The following is a 16,804-nucleotide window of genomic DNA, read 5'->3' on the forward strand; positions in this document are numbered from 1 at the left end:
GAGACAAAAGTCTGAAAAGTTTCGAGCCAATCAGCGCGCGCAAATTTTGACAGTTATTGTTATTTTTGACAGTTATTAGCGACCCAGCATGCATAACATGTTTCTTTTACTAACTGTCAAAATTCCCGCGCGCTGATTGGCGGGTTATTATTGTCTCTTAGACTAAAGATACTATTTCGCTCGTAGTTTTTACATGTTGTTGTAAAAAATAATCGACCCACTCAGAGAATTTCTATGAACATTAACTAAAAATCTTGTATGAACGTAAACTAAAAATTTTGTAAAGTATGAGAATTCTTGATTTCCCTTTTGTTATGTCTTCCTGATTTGAATTATTTCATTTTTTTTTTTAAACTGTTACGCTTTGTTGTAATTGTTATCAGTATAACAGCTGGATATACTATATCACAAAGAAAATGCAAATGAATAGCGAAGCTTGTCGCTTGACCTGAAGGCGCTGGCCGCTGAAAACATCCGCTTCTGGATTGCTTTCTGTACTATACATGTGTGCCACTGGCAGAGTAGGTCAAAATAGCTTACGTCTACTTTACTCTAGGTTATGGCAGGCAGACATGGTGAAACGAGCCAGATGATGGATGAAGATAAGATTAAATTCCAGCAAAGCAAGTCCACTTTTCCCAAGGGCAGGATTCTGTTAATCGTACTAGCTGTGATTGCCATAATCATTTTAATCGTGGGAATCGTCCTAATAGCTCTGGCAGCTAAGAAGAAAGATTGCGACGACAAAGACGAACAGACCTCATCAGCCTTCTGTGAATACTCCGAAGAAGCCAAACGGATCGGGTTAGACGATATTATTTTGCGCGTGAAGAAGAGCTATTACGATAATCATCCTTTCCAGTTGCCATATGATCCCGATGCGACTCGAGATGAGATTAAGAAGAAGTACACAGCTTACAACCCGACACCAGAATACATCAAACAAGTCACGGACGCTGCATGGGAACTCTTGAAGGAAGTGAACGAAACAAAAGTGGACCATGACAAACTCAAACCAAGGGAAAGGAAAGCTCTATCACAGCTAAAGCATTACCTCAAGACTGCTTTCGGGCAGCCCTATGATATGAACTACTATACCGGGCATTGGATGATGGGACCGACTTTCTTTTGCTATCGGCGGGCCATGTGTAATGTTGGAAAGCATTTGGGTCAAATGCTGAACGTCCTGAAGCCAGAAAACTTGCAAGACGTGACCCTCCTAAAGGCCAAGTTGGAAACTCACAAGAAAGGGATTTTGAGGTACATGGAGAACTTAAAACTGGGAAAATTACACGGAATGGTTTATAGTCAAGAGGTGTGCGTGGGATCAAAGAATGCAATCAGGAGGTTTTTTTTGAAAATCGCGTTGAAGAACGAATCAGGTTAGTTTCCTTGCGGTTTAAACCTAACTAGATTTTTCCTTTCAGACCTACCAGGTCTCCTACCAGTGAAGAAGCATTGCGTGACAACCCTATTAAATGAGACTACGTTATCAGCGATCCGCAAAATTATTCCGCCCGTCACACCCCCACCCCCTACCCCTCATTCATGGAAAATTGTTCTCAAGGAACGGACCGGGTTTTTCGTTTAAGTTTTCTCGAGTTAGTGCAGATCCACTTACTGAGATTTCAGTTTACATAAAAGCCCATTTACCTCTTTAGTGAACTTTATTACAGGTGTTCTGGAAGAGAAATTCGTCCGAGATGTTGTCGATGATAGTTACTTTTCCAATATCACTGAAGAAATGAATGACACCTGGAAGAACGAACACGGCGGCAAATCTGTAAAGCAGTCTTTAGATGATTACCTTGTGGAAAATATAGGACAACCAATGTCACAACTACTAAGGTAAATTTGATAACTTACTTCCGCCAACAAGGAGCCCCACCGCCCAAAACTCTGCAAAGATGTCTTTTCTTTGACAGGAGCAGCAACCTGGAAATCATTTTGCATCTATAACAAGATGCCTGCTATACTGGCATTACGCGAGATGCTGGGGCTGATTCATTTATTCCAACTGTATGCTTCGCCGATTGATAAAACTATCCTTGCTAATGGAATAGTTTGAGTCACGACGATCGCGTTACGTTGTTTTCCGTGTGTTACGCGACTCAGACTATCAGCGGAAATTTGTCAAATTCCATTACGATAACGTAAGCTTCTCAATGACCTCTTTTCAGTCTCGCGTCGTGGTCTAAGACTGTCAAACAAAGCACGATTCCTTCACTAAGAACTCACCAATTTCCACCGTTTTACGTGTCGGGTGCTTCTTAGAAGTTATTCTTTCGATTTGCCGCTTCAAAATGGTGAAATTTCCCTTTGAAAACGGCACACTTGAGTCCAGAACATGTTAAAACAATATGGCGCGACTTAATCCGTCTTTAATAAATATATCAAATGAAGCATTGACGTCACACAGGTAGGGGTGAGTGGGTCCCCTCCCTCGCAATATAAGCGACAAGAATGGATTTTGATTGGCCTGCTTTTGTTGAAGACAATCAAAACAATACATCCCGAGTAGGAGAGGGGAGAGTTTAATGAATAAATTAATGTACCGATTTGTGTATACGACGAAGAAAAAAACAAGATGCCTGCTATACTGGCATTACGCGAGATGCTGGGGCTGATTCATTTATTCCAACTGTATGCTTCGCCGATTGATAAAACTATCCTTGCTAATGGAATAGTTTGAGTCACGACGATCGCGTTACGTTGTTTTCCGTGTGTTACGCGACTCAGACTATCAGCGGAAATTTGTCAAATTCCATTACGATTACGTAAGCTTCTCAATGACCTCTTTTCAGTCTCGCGTCGTGGTCTAAGACTGTCAAACAAAGCACGATTCCTTCACTAAGAACTCACCAATTTCCACCGTTTTACGTGTCGGGTGCTTCTTAGAAGTTATTCTTTCGATTTGCCGCTTCAAAATGGTGAAATTTCCCTTTGAAAACGGCACACTTGAGTCCAGAACATGTTAAAACAATATGGCGCGACTTAATCCGTCTTTAATAAATATATCAAATGATGCATTGACGTCACACAGGTAGGGGTGAGTGGGTCCCCTCCCTCGCAATATAAGCGACAAGAATGGATTTTGATTGGCCTGCTTTTGTTGAAGACAATCAAAACAATACATCCCGAGTAGGAGAGGGGAGAGTTTAATGAATAAATTAATGTACCGATTTGTGTATACGACGAAGAAAAAAAAAAAAAAGATGCCTGCTATACTGGCATTACGCGAGATGCTGGGGCTGATTCATTTATTCCAACTGTATGCTTCGCCGATTGATAAAACTATCCTTGCTAATGGAATAGTTTGAGTCACGACGATCGCGTTACGTTGTTTTCCGTGTGTTACGCGACTCAGACTATCAGCGGAAATTTGTAGAATTCCATTACGATAACGTAAGCTTCTCAATGACCTCTTTTCAGTCTCGCGTCGTGGTCTAAGACTGTCAAACAAAGCACGATTCCTTCACTAAGAACTCACCAATTTCCACCGTTTTACGTGTCGGGTGCTTCTTAGAAGTTATTCTTTCGATTTACGGCTCCAAAATGGTGAAATTTCCCTTTGAAAACGGCACACTTGAGTCCAGAACATGTTAAAACAATATGGCGCGACTTAATCCGTCTTTAATAAATATATCAAATGATGCATTGACGTCACACAGGTAGGGGTGAGTGGGTCCCCTCCCTCGCAATATAAGCGACAAGAATGGATTTTGATTGGCCTGCTTTTGTTGAAGACAATCAAAACAATACATCCCGAGTAGGAGAGGGGAGAGTTTAATGAATAAATTAATGTACCGATTTGTGTATACGACGAAGAAAAAAAAAAAGAAATCGACCCGTTTTAAGACACGGTATGCCCCTTCAGGGCATCCCGCGTAAAAAAGAAATCGACCCGTTTTAAGACACGGTATGCCCCCTCGGGGCATCCCGCGTAAAAATGTAGCCTGCGAGCAAGCTGTCTTCGGGGTGGAGACGGGAGGCCCCCTCCCACCCCCAAGAGAGCTTGCTCGCAGGCTAATAAAAATGATACTTCTTAGATCGAACAGAGTGAATACAGCAACTATAGAGTTGGTTAACTCTCCTTATGATATGTGCTAAGTTGTATTGTTACCTATTAACAAAATTTGCAATTTGTTACATTTCACTGCATTTTTCTGTGTGTTCCAGTTTGCACTGGCACAAAATTGTAGTTTTTCTTTTGTGGTAGTGTATGTTTCTTTTTTGAACAAAGTGATTTGTATTTGTGTTACGACGGCAAAATTTTGTGAACCTGACATATCAAGCATTAAGCTCTTCGTCAGAGAAAACAGGGGGCTTGCGCTCGAAATGTTAACTTCTTAACTTCGCTAGGCAGTTAATTTACGTACGTTTATCACCTAGAAGCTGATAATCAACTGCATGTTTGGTTGGCAAGTGTTTTTTGTTGTTGTTTCATTTCGTTTTGCCTTTTCCCTTTTTTGCGGGGGGGGGGGCAGGGGGCCGACTATGGGGGGGAAAATTACACGTATTTAACCTTGTGCATTCATGCGGACAAGAAAACTTGTCGACGTTTCGTATTCCTCTTAGGTATCTAGATCACGAACATTACCGCCATTGTGTCCCAAGTAACTTTTCAAGCGGCCTAGCCACTCTGCCACTGGATCATGTGTGGGTTGATGGTAAAGAAAACACATCTTGGCCAACGAACAAAAGGCTGCCTACCGGTGAAATGCTGGATGGTAAAAGAGCATACGCCATGATAATGCCATATTTTACGACCAATGAGATGGAACCGGATAAAGTAAACGAACTGGGACGTAAACAGCTGAATAAACTTTATCCACAGGTGAGCAAACCTAATTTTTTGTTGTGACGAATTCATTTAAACATCTTGTGTGCTCCGATAACATATTTATCACCATGATAAACTGTAGAAATGCGTCTTTAACAAGTGAAAAATCTAACTAATCCTTGGAGGTCCAAGGAGGTCTCCAATCACACCGTTCTGTATATATAGGAGCTTTCATTTGAGTCAAAACTGACCATAGTAAATGTCAATTTCCAAATTCAATTCGACCAGGAAAAGTGGTTGTACCACTACAAATTTCCACTGATATATCTTTCTATCTATTGATCTTTCTATCTGGTTTGATTGTTTAAGTAATCACTCGAACCAATCACAGCACATGTGAACAATACAAGGCACCAATCAGAAAAGCTATTGAAGTAATGGGAAAACGCTTATGAAGTCACGATTGGTTGGGCTTAGCTTCTAAGTAGAGTTACAATAGTTTACACTATAACTGCTATTCAAGACTAATCTGTTATAAATCACTTATCTGCGATCTGATTCGTAAATTATCTAGCTGTTAATGATTTTATATGATAAACAAGTAATTCGCTTGTTCTCCATAGGCCCTGGAAGCAGCTAAGAGAGATACTGGAAAAAACAACGTAACTGAAGCCGTCAAAGAATTCAGAAGAAAGTTAGACTCACCTGATAATTACTTCAACAAAGACGAGTTTCCTGCAAACGAGTCAGATGACCAGGCACATGTGCGATGCAGTAGTGTTGAAGGAGCCATGAAATATTGTCCCACGAGATGGAAAGCTTTACAAAGCTGGTTTAATGACGCTAGAATGGTAAGAGTTTAATACTGATCGATTTTTACTGATCCTCTGATGATAAATTTAGAATAATTCCTGATGGATTTAACCCTTTAATCCCTAATATCAAGGAATACAGATTCCCCTATCTTGTCTCACACTTTTCTGAGTACATAGTAGAAGTTATTTAAATATTAAGAAAATTCACCTTGGGTGACCATAACCTTAATTCTCATGACCTCAGGGTTGAATTACCATCGATATTACAAAGAGAAATTTGATGCTGATCACTGTTAGGGCTTAAAGGGTTGATTGTTGTGGAAGTAGAGATAGTGCAAAACGTCTTGTACGTCCCTAAGCTTGAAAGCATGACACACCAGGTGGAAAAGAGAACTTCACGTTTGTTTAAGTTAGCGAGGTTTTCGTCTGAGAAATATATCCTACATACAGCAGTAACATCTGATAGCCTCGTAGACTCGGTTCTGTGGAAGATGCTTATTGGCGAACCGGCCATTTGACAATTCCAAGAGCCTATCCTAGTCACTCAGATGGTGAGTTTGGAAAGAGCAATTAGGCAGTGAAGAAAAATAAGAATTATGAGAAACAAATCCAAATGAAAACTAGAGATGATGTTCAGGGGGAAGAAGGAAGCACACTCGCGTTCCTTTCTTTCCTCGACGCATGCAGCATTTTCTTGGTACATTGCCAATCTTATTGATCGCCTAGAACAGACAAACGTTACAATAGTACATACTGTTTTTCATTACGAAGAGTGGAGATGGAAGAAGAGGAAGGTCTATAATATCTAATGCCGTGCATTTTAACCAGAGACATTATGCGCGACTGTCACGCTCTTACCCCCCCCCCTCCCCCCATTTTTCCCATTTCTCCAACGTTTGCAAAAGACGACAGAAGCGTAAGTGAAAAAAAAAAAGATACCGTTGGTTTTTATTTCATTTTTTTTTTGTCCTTTTTAGAAATGGAAAAACTCTGCCCTGAATAGGTAAATAAAAACCGTTATCTTTGAAATTTAGCCTTTGCTGAATTTATCTTGAACACTTCAAAATCCAAATTAGGATCCGTGACGCTATGGCATTCTGCAAATAACATTTCTTGACCAATGAGCTCGGTAGAATTCAGGCGGTTTTTATAAAAGTACTTTGTGTCTTTTCTATTTCAGGCAATGGGTGTTTTGTACCCCAAAATAGTTCACATGTTCCACTTTGCCGGAGAAAAGCATTCAACCCCCAACTGTCCGGTTGCATTGCGGCCTGATTTGAACCCGTCCAGCGGTGTGCAGAGTTACGACGATAGTGATCCGATGTGTTTGAAGCCTGCGCATTACAACATTCCGTTCTTCCTGAACAGGTTGGGCCCTAAGTTTTCCGAGTGGAGCATCAGTGCGCATGAAGCGAGACCAGGTCATCATCTTCAGGTAGACAATAGACTGATATAACAAGAAATTTCGATTCTTCCTTTAGGAAACTACTACTCTGATGTAACACAAATCCCTTTTCCTAATTATTGAGCTTACATCACACTTTTCTGTTTGAACTGGTATAATAAATTTCATGACAACATGAAACTGTTAAAGAGTAAAGCCAACTTTGAGTAAGACCAACTTTGAAGATGGCAAGGTCTCATAACCAGTCCCTCAATTAACTGTGTATAGTACACACTGAGTGATTAGCACTTTTTAATCCATAGAAAATAAAATAAGGAGATTGCTTTATCGGCCCGCAATCATTGTCTTTCTCAGCTCTTGAGCACACGCTGACACGCGTCATCAGCTTTGGCCCGCCGAGCTTCAATTTGGAAAACAACGCCATACATTGCTTTGTATTTTACTGCTTTTTAGAATACTTTGTAATTGTTGCTTATTTATCTCTAAGAAACGCGTGGTTACCCCCATTTTCTTTTTGGATTTTACTAGCCCTTGCTAAGATCTACTTCTTCCGCATAGTCATAAACCGCGCAAAAATACTTCGGTACTAATAGGCACCGTCCTTAAGTGGACGTTTACGGCACGTTCAATTGTATTTGCCTCTCGATTTAGATCCAAGGAGCCCTAGAGCATTTCCCAGACACCTGTGGTGGTCTGATTGCATGGTTAGCTTCCAAAACATACTACACAGCGTTTACCGAAGGCTGGGCTCTTTACGCAGAGAATCCCCTGATATCAGACGATACAGATGTTTATGATAACGAGCCAATGAAAAAATACGGCATGTTAAAATGGCAGGTGAGTAAATAAGAGAAATAATAAAAACCTCACCCGCAGATTGAACTCTAATCATTGTCATTTAACCTAGAATCGTTTTACATCAGTTGCTGTTAACAGGCCTGTAGAAAGGTATTGAGAGCAGTTTACACTTTTTCTTTTTCCCTGATTTCAGATATGGCGAGCAGTGAGGCTGATTGTGGACACGGGGCTGCACTACAAGGGAATGAAGAGAGACGAAGCTATAAAAATGTTTGCGGATTATGCTTGGGATGACTCTGACTTTACTGAAAAAGAGGTAAGAACATGTGCTTGGTAATAGCGAGCATGATGGCTTGACAACGACGAGGACGATAAAAATGAAGAAGATGATGACGATGGCAATAATAATGTTGATAATGATGATAACGAGTGACGATATTGTTGACGCTGGCTTTTTTCATCATTGCCATTTCTCATGCACCAAAACCAGTGCTTAAACAAATGATAATTTGCATCTATCTGTTGCACCAGGTAACACGTTACCAAGGCTGGCCAGGACAGGCTACAGCCTACATGATTGGAAGGCTAGGAATTCTACAAGCCAGACAAAATGCAACTTCTGCCTTGGGTAAAAAGTTCAACCTGAAAGATTTTCATTACCAGGTAATGTAATTTACATTTAAAATGTTCTGTTTAGGAGAGTATTTTTGGGTTATACTCCTTTACGCTGTTCTTTTGAGGACAAATTAAGGACGAAGGGAAATTTATTACCCAAACAGCAACGACTGATCTGGAGCCCTTTGGGTATGACAAAGTTGTCCAGAAATAAGCATCAAAAGATGTCGAGGGTGATCAAAGAAATTCGCAGCACTCTTCTTGCATCACCATTCTTTTGACACGCATCAAAGGTATCCGCTTTGTACAAGTCAACGCCAAGTTTGACAGCATCTTTATCCTGGGCTTGATAACAATCAAAGGTGCATAACGCCTTTGAGTAAAATCAAACACGGCCCATACCACCTTTGACAAATGGCCAAACGGTGAGTAGAAAAGGAGTTTTCGTATGCAGCGAAGGTTCCCGAAAAAAAGTTGGAGCAACTTGAAAAATATTCGCGTTAGAATATATACCATAATCCCTCAATATAGAGAGATTAGTTTTACTGGCTTCTTGATAACCTTTATGGGAAAATTTTACTTTCAAAGCAATGTTGTCACAATTTCCTTGTTTATCCAATTAATCCCTTGATTATGACAGGCCAACTGGGACCTGGCCTTCTGCAGGTCTTTATCAGGAGATTAAGCCAAGCCAGGTCTTATACAGGCTATCAGAGACTAATATTTTTTCCAAATATGCACTGCTTTCCGCTCCCTTGAGTTACACTCCCCGTCTCCTGTTATACGTCTCGACTTATTTCAGTTCTTTTCTCGGATCTCTCTGCAGGTTTTGTCACAAGGATCCTCGCCCCTTGCTTTCCTACAGGAGCATATCAAGAAGTTTGTCGAGTGTGTTATTAAACCCGAGAAAGAAGGTTGTGATGATATACTGAATCCTCCCAAGAGAGCCGTGTCCAAGAGAGGCAAAAAGAAGCCAGGAATGCAGCTACATTTTGAAGCTAACAGACATTACGTGTAGCACAAGACAAAAGCTTACTCTTTTCCCACTAGTATTAAAGGAAAGATGTGAAAACAACTTCTAGGCTTGTTAGCTTTTTTCCCCTTTTTTATTACAGCACAATGTTTAGCGCAAGTAGGGTTATGGCGAAAGTTAAAAAGAGTACTACTTGTCTAGTTTACAGTGGTTTAGGGTCAGTCCAGTAACTGTGGTACATTCACAGGAATACTACCTGAGCAAAACTTTACATTGAATGGCCACTTTAAAGTATTCGGTGTATTGAGTCTTAGACGAATAACTTTTCATTCATTGAAAATAAAACAGTCAAACTTTTTAGAGCCGTTTTATATTAAATGTGGTAATTTTTCGCGTGATAATATTGATTTCTTCTGATATAGTCTCACTAAAAGCTAAGAGGTTAATTTACGTCAAAAGGCACACTGGCAGGACTCAGTTGTTTGGTTTCAGGCAAACTTGACAGCTCTTCTTGCAGTTGAAAAGCATGTATAGTTTAAACTTTTGATTTGTTGTTGAGGAACACATCGACTTCCAGTTATTACAGTAGTCATCGTTGATCCAATTTTGGCAACCTGACAAACATTACAGAAAATACGAGTTAAACATTGTATCCCACTTAAATTCTCATTGTACCCAATGTTAATTCTCATGATCAATTTATTATTGTATCAAGTCTTTTACTAAATATTTCTAGTGACCCAAACTCATAGAATCAAGAATTCCATCTTCGACTTATGCTCTGTATTCACAACAGATGGAGACTGTGAGAAATATTTCATAGATAAAAGTTGGAAATTTTTCTCAAAATGTCATCCAAGACTTGCCTGTTCAGGGAAGGGGAGGAGGGGGGGGGGGGGGAAGGCGTTGAGTAGAAAACAAAAATCTAATCAATCAATCAATCAATCAATCAATCAATCAATCAATCAATCAATCAATCAGGCAGGCATGTAGCCGCTCAATCAATCAATCCGTCAATCATTAAGTCAATCATCTAGTCAGTCAATCAATCAATCAAACACTCACTCGGTCAAACTAATAAGGCAGTCAATCACTCAATCAATCAATCAATCAATCAATCAATCAATCAATCAATCAATCAATCAATCGGTATTTAAGTCATTCAGTCAGCTATAGAGACAAACAGCCAGTCATATAGTGAGTTAGTAGTCAGTAAGTCAATTACTATTGCGGTACTACTTACTACATGATTGGCAGCAACTGTCCAGCATATAAGGCGCGTTATTAGCACACTCGCCACTTTGAGCCCATCCGCCGCAATCGTTGTTAAGGTCACGGCATCCTGAAGCTTTTAAAAGATGTTTTTCAAATTCACACACAATCAGTGACGGAGATCATTACAGATGTAAAGCAATGGCTTCAATTAAACCTTTGTGCGCTCATGATAAAAACGTTTTACTGCTGGGTTTTTTTTTTAATTCCGCTACACAGGATACTAAACCAGGCAGAGCAAAGGAACTGATGACTTGATAAGGGGACGCTTATTGGAAAGGGCCGGGATGGTACATACCTAAATCATTTCCATAAATCGCAAACAAAGGACATAAGAGAGAATCCAAAGGAAATTTACATCACATTTTTACATCCGTGTAAGTATATCAAGCGTAGAAAGGCGACTATGTAATGCTTGTGCCATCGGACTTTCAATCGGAAGAAGAAGAATTCAGTGGTTCGAGCCTACAACTAGTGACATAACTCGTTCGACCACCCGCCCTCTTTTCCCCCGATGCAATGTTGGATAGCGCAAGGAACGCGACATATTTTGCAGGGCATTTTAGTTTGTAAACAACATTGAATGGTAGGAAAGGGAGGGAGACGCCAACGAATCGAAATTGTAACAACATATTGTCATTGGTTGTAGGTTGATCCCTCCTTTGTTTGGCCGTAAATTAGGATGCAACCTAAGTTTGAGAAAACAAGTTTACTAAATGAAACACAACAAATTTTTTGCTTCTGCATTACAACATACGAAAACTTTGAAGTGAAACATAAAACTTAGATTCAAGTCTCCACTTTGTTTCTCACCTATTTCGCAATTTTTCCCTTCGAAACCTTCAGGACATAGGCAGTAATAACCACCGCCTTGTTTGGCTCGACATTGTCCACCATTAGAACATGGATTGTTAGAGCATGGGTCATCATCTATACCAGGACGGAAAGTCAGAGTTTCACCAATGGTAAACGAAAAATTAAGATCACGTTTACTTAAAAATAAAAATAAAAATAAAAATCACTTTATTTAAGCGCAGAGCACTAGTTGGGGACACTATCCAGATCAAATTGGAATTTAGAAATGTTGGTTTTTGAGGAGAGGGGAAAGCAAGAGTACCCGGGGATAAACGTCTCGGAGCAAGGACGAGAACCAACAACAAACTCAGCCCACATATGACGCCGAGTCTGGGAATCCAACTTCGGCCTTATTGGTGAGAGGCGAGTGTTCTCATCACTGCGCCATCCTTGTTGCTGGTGAATTAGGTAAAACGTAACGGGACGAAACGCAAAATGCAGAATCACTACTGAAATACTGCACTGAAACTCTCTTACGCAATCTTGTTCTTGCTTGAATTTTCCCCAAGATAGCCAAAGCAAGAAACAAAGCGTATAATCTGTCCATACTGAAGGCGGGTTACAACCTACAAAACAAAATGCTTAAATGCCTGTACTTTAAACTAAAGAATAGTCAAGAAGTAAACCGGTCACAAGACGTACCTAACCTGTACTTTTTCCTCTTTGTCTACTACTAGGTGAATCCTCTTTTCCTTTTTGTAAGGTTTATAACAATAGAAAGATTCAACCAGGTGCATCCAAATGTTTGTTATAAGAAGAGGGTGAGGCTATCGAAAATTTACAGAAAAAACCAAGATGCCTGGTAGCGGCTGTTTTTCAACTTGTTGTCAACAATGTTAGGAAGATCGCTAACTGCCTTTTCAAATTTAACGGCGTTATTTAGGCCTTTTGCTAGCTTGTGTATTTGTAAGCGTATAGGCTTAAGAATGTTCAAAGACAGCTTTAAAAAGTGCTATAATTGCTTGTAATTTACACTAACGAATAGTCAAAAACAAATGCCATAAAACAGACCTAACCTGTACTTGTTTCTCTTTTTTCTACTAAACTGAATCCTCATCTTCTTTTTGTAAGATTTATAACAATAAGGAGATTAACCCAGGAGCATCCAAATGTTTGCAGAGGGTGGGGCTATTGAAAATTTGTAGAATAAAAAAACATGATGCCTGGTAGCGGCTGTTTTACGACTTAATTGTTGTCACGAATTTCAGGAAGATCGCTAATTGCCTTTTAGAATAATACAGTATAATATTTCGGCCTATATAGCTAACTTGTGTGTTTGTAAGAAGGCTCAAGAGTTGGATCATTTTTCAAAGAAAGCACCAAGCTCGAGCTCCTTAGCAGTAATCGAGCATGGATCTCGAAAATCTGTTATGGTAAATAATAAATTTTGTTCGGTAAGGAACACAAGTCACAGCTTTTCTAATTACTAAGTGTAAAGACAAAAGCTTGGAGACTTGTCCCTATGTTGGCAAATTTACTCGTGAATCATACGAGAAGAGGAGTGCGTACACAGGACTCTAAAATGAGCAAATAAATGAACAAAATAACGAACATCATAACGCAAACCATAAACATAAAGATATTTTAAAACGAATACCCTTTCCGATTTTTTCAATGTGGTATACTTGTAATGCAGTAAATTAGTGTATGACTCTTTTATTCCATTAACTGATAAAATAAATTAAAATGTCCCCACATCTTTCATGGAGATTCAACCAGATGCATCCAAATGTTTATTTTATTCAGAGGGTGAGGTTGCTGTTTTGAAAAATTGTTTCAAGAATTTTAGTAAGATTGCAAATTTCTTTTTCGAATAATTCGACAACATTTCGGTCTATTACTATAACTTGAGTATCTGTAAACGTAGGATTATTAAGACAGACAAACTTTTGAAAGGAAGCAACAGGCGCCACTACAATAGACTATTAGTTTTTGCTTCGTTATTTTTCTTAGTTATATAGTAAGGCTAGCGAGCCACGCGAGGCGAGGAGACGCGACACGTGGGCCGGAAAAAAAGAATGAGGGACCACAGACAAAGCCAGAGGTTTGGACTTTTCACGGCTGACTTAATTTTTGAAGTGCCATTTTATGACAATTGAGCGTATCCAATAGAATTACCCGCTCTCGACTTGCTTTCATGTGGTCCCGTCATCGATAAACTGCGGAAATACATGTATCGCGACTTGACGGTAAATTATTAGACACGATTGGATTGGTTGGACGGTTTGCGAAAGAGGATTTCAAGAAAATAATTTTAACGGATAATCCCTTCGAAATTATTAGACAAAACGAGTCTTGAATTTTATTCACTGTACTCTGGTTTTCACGATGAACAACTGACTGCTTACGTTCGCCTACATAAATATCAAAGAGTGATGCACTGTTTCGTTTTACATGGAAATCTCTTCAACCAATCTGCGCGAAATTGTTCAGTGATTAAGTCTTTGAACTGGGAAAGTGCATTCACTCGTTGCCCTTCTTCCAGATCTGATCTTCCTGACCGTCAAAGATCCAAAAATCACTCCAGTGTTTCCAAAGAATATCTTTCTTCTTTTTCTCAAATAAACTTGAAAATTAAACGAGACTTACCTGTGAGTCTAATATTAATTTGGATTGTATGAGTCATCAAAATAGCCAGGAGGGGGAGGGGGGGGGGAGGGGGGGAGGAGGGACCTTTGACGGCTGACGGTTAATTTTTACGGCCTTTGACGGTTAAATTGTCAGTGGAGATGAGGGTCACATCGAAAAATTCCGTCAACGAATATGACTTTTCAAAATGTCTTCAATTGTCGGCTCTTGGATGCTGTTAAGTGTTTCTCGAGGATCGGAACAGGTCTAGTTTTTCACAATACTTGAATATTGAATTAGTACTATTCAAAAACTCCGATTTTATGCGTTAAGGGATAGAATGGTCCAACGAAAAATGTTAGCCTAATTGTGCAATGAGCTCACCTTTGATAATTGAATAAATAAATCTTTTTTCTGGCGTTGTGATCTCTCACAGAGGTTGATCGTTGACCTTTAGAATACTTATTACTAGTAGCCTTCACCAGACAACGAGATCGACAGCTTACGGGTGTTCTAATGTAGGTTCCACTTGCTTCAAATCGAAAGATGTCAGGTACACAACGACGGTTTGTAAGAGCAGAATAAGCAAGCAGAATGTGACCGTCTTTGCTCATCAGAGATCAAAATGCTTTTATCTATCTCCCCAGTCATGTAGTGGCGTGCCTGTGTCCAATGAGCTCCACTGATTCACCATCATCGTCGCAGTCACTGGTTACTGTCCGAATCGCTTTCAAATTCATCGACCTGTTTCAGGCCCACGTCCAACGCTGGTCAGGACATGAGGACAGTTCACTGTCAAGTGAGACAGGCAGACAAGTGAACCTCGTTTAATTTCACCAGAGTAGCACCACTTCTGACAACACGCCACAGGGTTCAACTTTTTGTAAAAAGCCGGAGGAAGCGCGGTGACTTGACTCACTTCGGACAGTTCTCTGCCTCACTGGTCTGTAACTTTCTATTAATTCCTTCATGATGAGTTCGGCATCTATCAGAATAGCCCCTGTTGGCAAAGGGGTCATAAATCTAGTAGTGTTGAAAGGCATATCAGTATGGAGGACAGGATAACAGGACGCAGGATGGGTGTAATATCTCAGTGGCTTTTACACTTTGTGACGCGTTTGAGGGACTCTTTTGAGATAGCCCCAAATTAAAGTCCATAGCATGCTGAAGAATGCTGAACGTCTTATGTATAAAATGTGAGACATCATGGAGGTTTTCTAGTTCACTAGTTTCTGGAGTAGTGCGAAAGATGAGCTTCACAAATTTTGGATTAATCATCTGGGTTCTTCATAAGAAAGGCTCCGATCCAGTGCTGTCAAAAGGAGCTGAACAGACTGTCGTGTCTTCTGCGACACTGTACCTTGGGGACCATTTGTGGTTGACGACTCTTTTAGCTAGTTGTGAGAATCCAAGTAAGCGTCAAATTCAGAAAGAAGCATATACACCAAAAAGCTTAGGTGCGGTTTAGTTTGGCTTAATCAAGAACTGCACAAAACCGCAATTATTTCCGGGAAGCAGTCAGTTATGTCTCCAAATTTCAGCCATAAAAGTGCGAACATACTGGGCATTGACATGAGCGCATTTTGGTTACATTCTCATGTGTACAAGCATGTCATTCATATGCACATGAGCACAGGTATGTGCTGGTGACATTGGCGTCTGCATATGAATGTCATTCAAATCCGCATACTGTGGCACTGACATGAGCACATGCTGGGCACATTCTCATGCATACAAGCATGCCATTCGCATGCGTATGAGCACAGGTACGTCCTTGTGACATTGACATGTTCACATACATGCGCAAACACTGGGCATTGACGTGCGCGCATGATACTCACATTCTGATGCGTGTGCACGTCATTTACAGGTGCAAAGCACAGGTATGTGCTGGTGGCATTATCATGTGCACATGCATGTCATTCACATGCGCACACTTTAAGCATTGACATGAGCACATGGTGGTTACATTCTCGATCGTGCGTGCATACGTCATGCACAGGTGCAAAGCAGAGGTATGTGCTGGCGACATTAACATGTGCACATGCATGTCATTCACATGCGCACACTTAAGGCATTGACATAAGCTCATGGTGGTTACATTCTCAATCGTGCGTGCACACGTCATTCACAGGTGCAAAGCAAAGGTTTGTGCTGGTGACATTAACATGTTCACATGCATGTCATTCACATGCGCACACTTTGGGCATTGACATAAGCTCATGGTGGTTACATTCTCAATCGTGCGTGCGCACGTCATTCACAGGTGCAAAGTACAGGTATGTGCTGGTGACATTAACATGTGCACATGCATGCCATTCACATGCGCATAATCTGGGCATTTGACATAAGCTCATGGTGGTTACATTCTCGTTCGTGCACACGTCATTCACAGGTGCAAAGTACAGGTATGTGCTGGTGACATTAACATGTGCACATGCATGTCATTCCCTCTCGCATACTCTGGGGATTGACATAAGCTCATGGTGGTTACATTCCCGTGCGTGCACACGTCATTCACAGGTGCAAAGTACTGGTATGTGCCGGTGACATTAACATGTGCACATGCATGTCATTTACATGCGCATAATCTGGGCATTGACATAAGCTCATGGTGGTTACATTCTCGTGCATACACACGTCATTCACAGGTGCAAAGTACAGGTATGTCCTGGTGACATTAACATGTGCACATGCATGCCATTCCCACGCGCATACTC

The 16,804-nt window shown here is 40.4% G+C and overlaps 2 protein-coding genes across 2 annotated transcripts; one reads left to right on the forward strand and one right to left on the reverse strand.

The window, feature by feature from the left end:
* The first annotated feature begins 377 nt into the window (after window positions 1–377).
* On the forward strand, window positions 378–9,758 carry LOC146468094 (uncharacterized). The gene is made up of 9 exons (XM_085124681.1): window positions 378–1,382; window positions 1,677–1,848; window positions 4,579–4,837; window positions 5,407–5,634; window positions 6,779–7,033; window positions 7,655–7,840; window positions 7,995–8,117; window positions 8,333–8,464; window positions 9,243–9,758. The coding sequence occupies exons 1-9, from the start codon at window positions 560–562 to the stop codon at window positions 9,432–9,434; spliced, it is 2,370 nt and encodes a 789-aa protein (XP_084980807.1). The 5' UTR covers window positions 378–559; the 3' UTR covers window positions 9,435–9,758.
* Window positions 9,759–9,863: 105 nt separating this feature from the next.
* On the reverse strand, window positions 9,864–15,614 carry LOC146468095 (uncharacterized). The gene is made up of 5 exons (XM_085124682.1): window positions 14,469–15,614; window positions 11,994–12,082; window positions 11,475–11,591; window positions 10,633–10,737; window positions 9,864–10,003 (listed from the first exon to the last, which is right to left on the reverse strand). Exons 2-5 carry the CDS (start codon window positions 12,061–12,063, stop codon window positions 9,864–9,866), a joined length of 432 nt encoding a protein of 143 aa, XP_084980808.1. The 5' UTR covers window positions 12,064–12,082; window positions 14,469–15,614.
* Between the last annotated feature and the right edge of the window lie 1,190 nt (window positions 15,615–16,804).

Source organism: Pavona decussata, unplaced genomic scaffold (genome assembly GCF_977016875.1).
Source record: "Pavona decussata unplaced genomic scaffold, jaPavDecu1.1 SCAFFOLD_133, whole genome shotgun sequence".
NCBI classification, from domain to species: domain Eukaryota; kingdom Metazoa; phylum Cnidaria; class Anthozoa; order Scleractinia; family Agariciidae; genus Pavona; species Pavona decussata.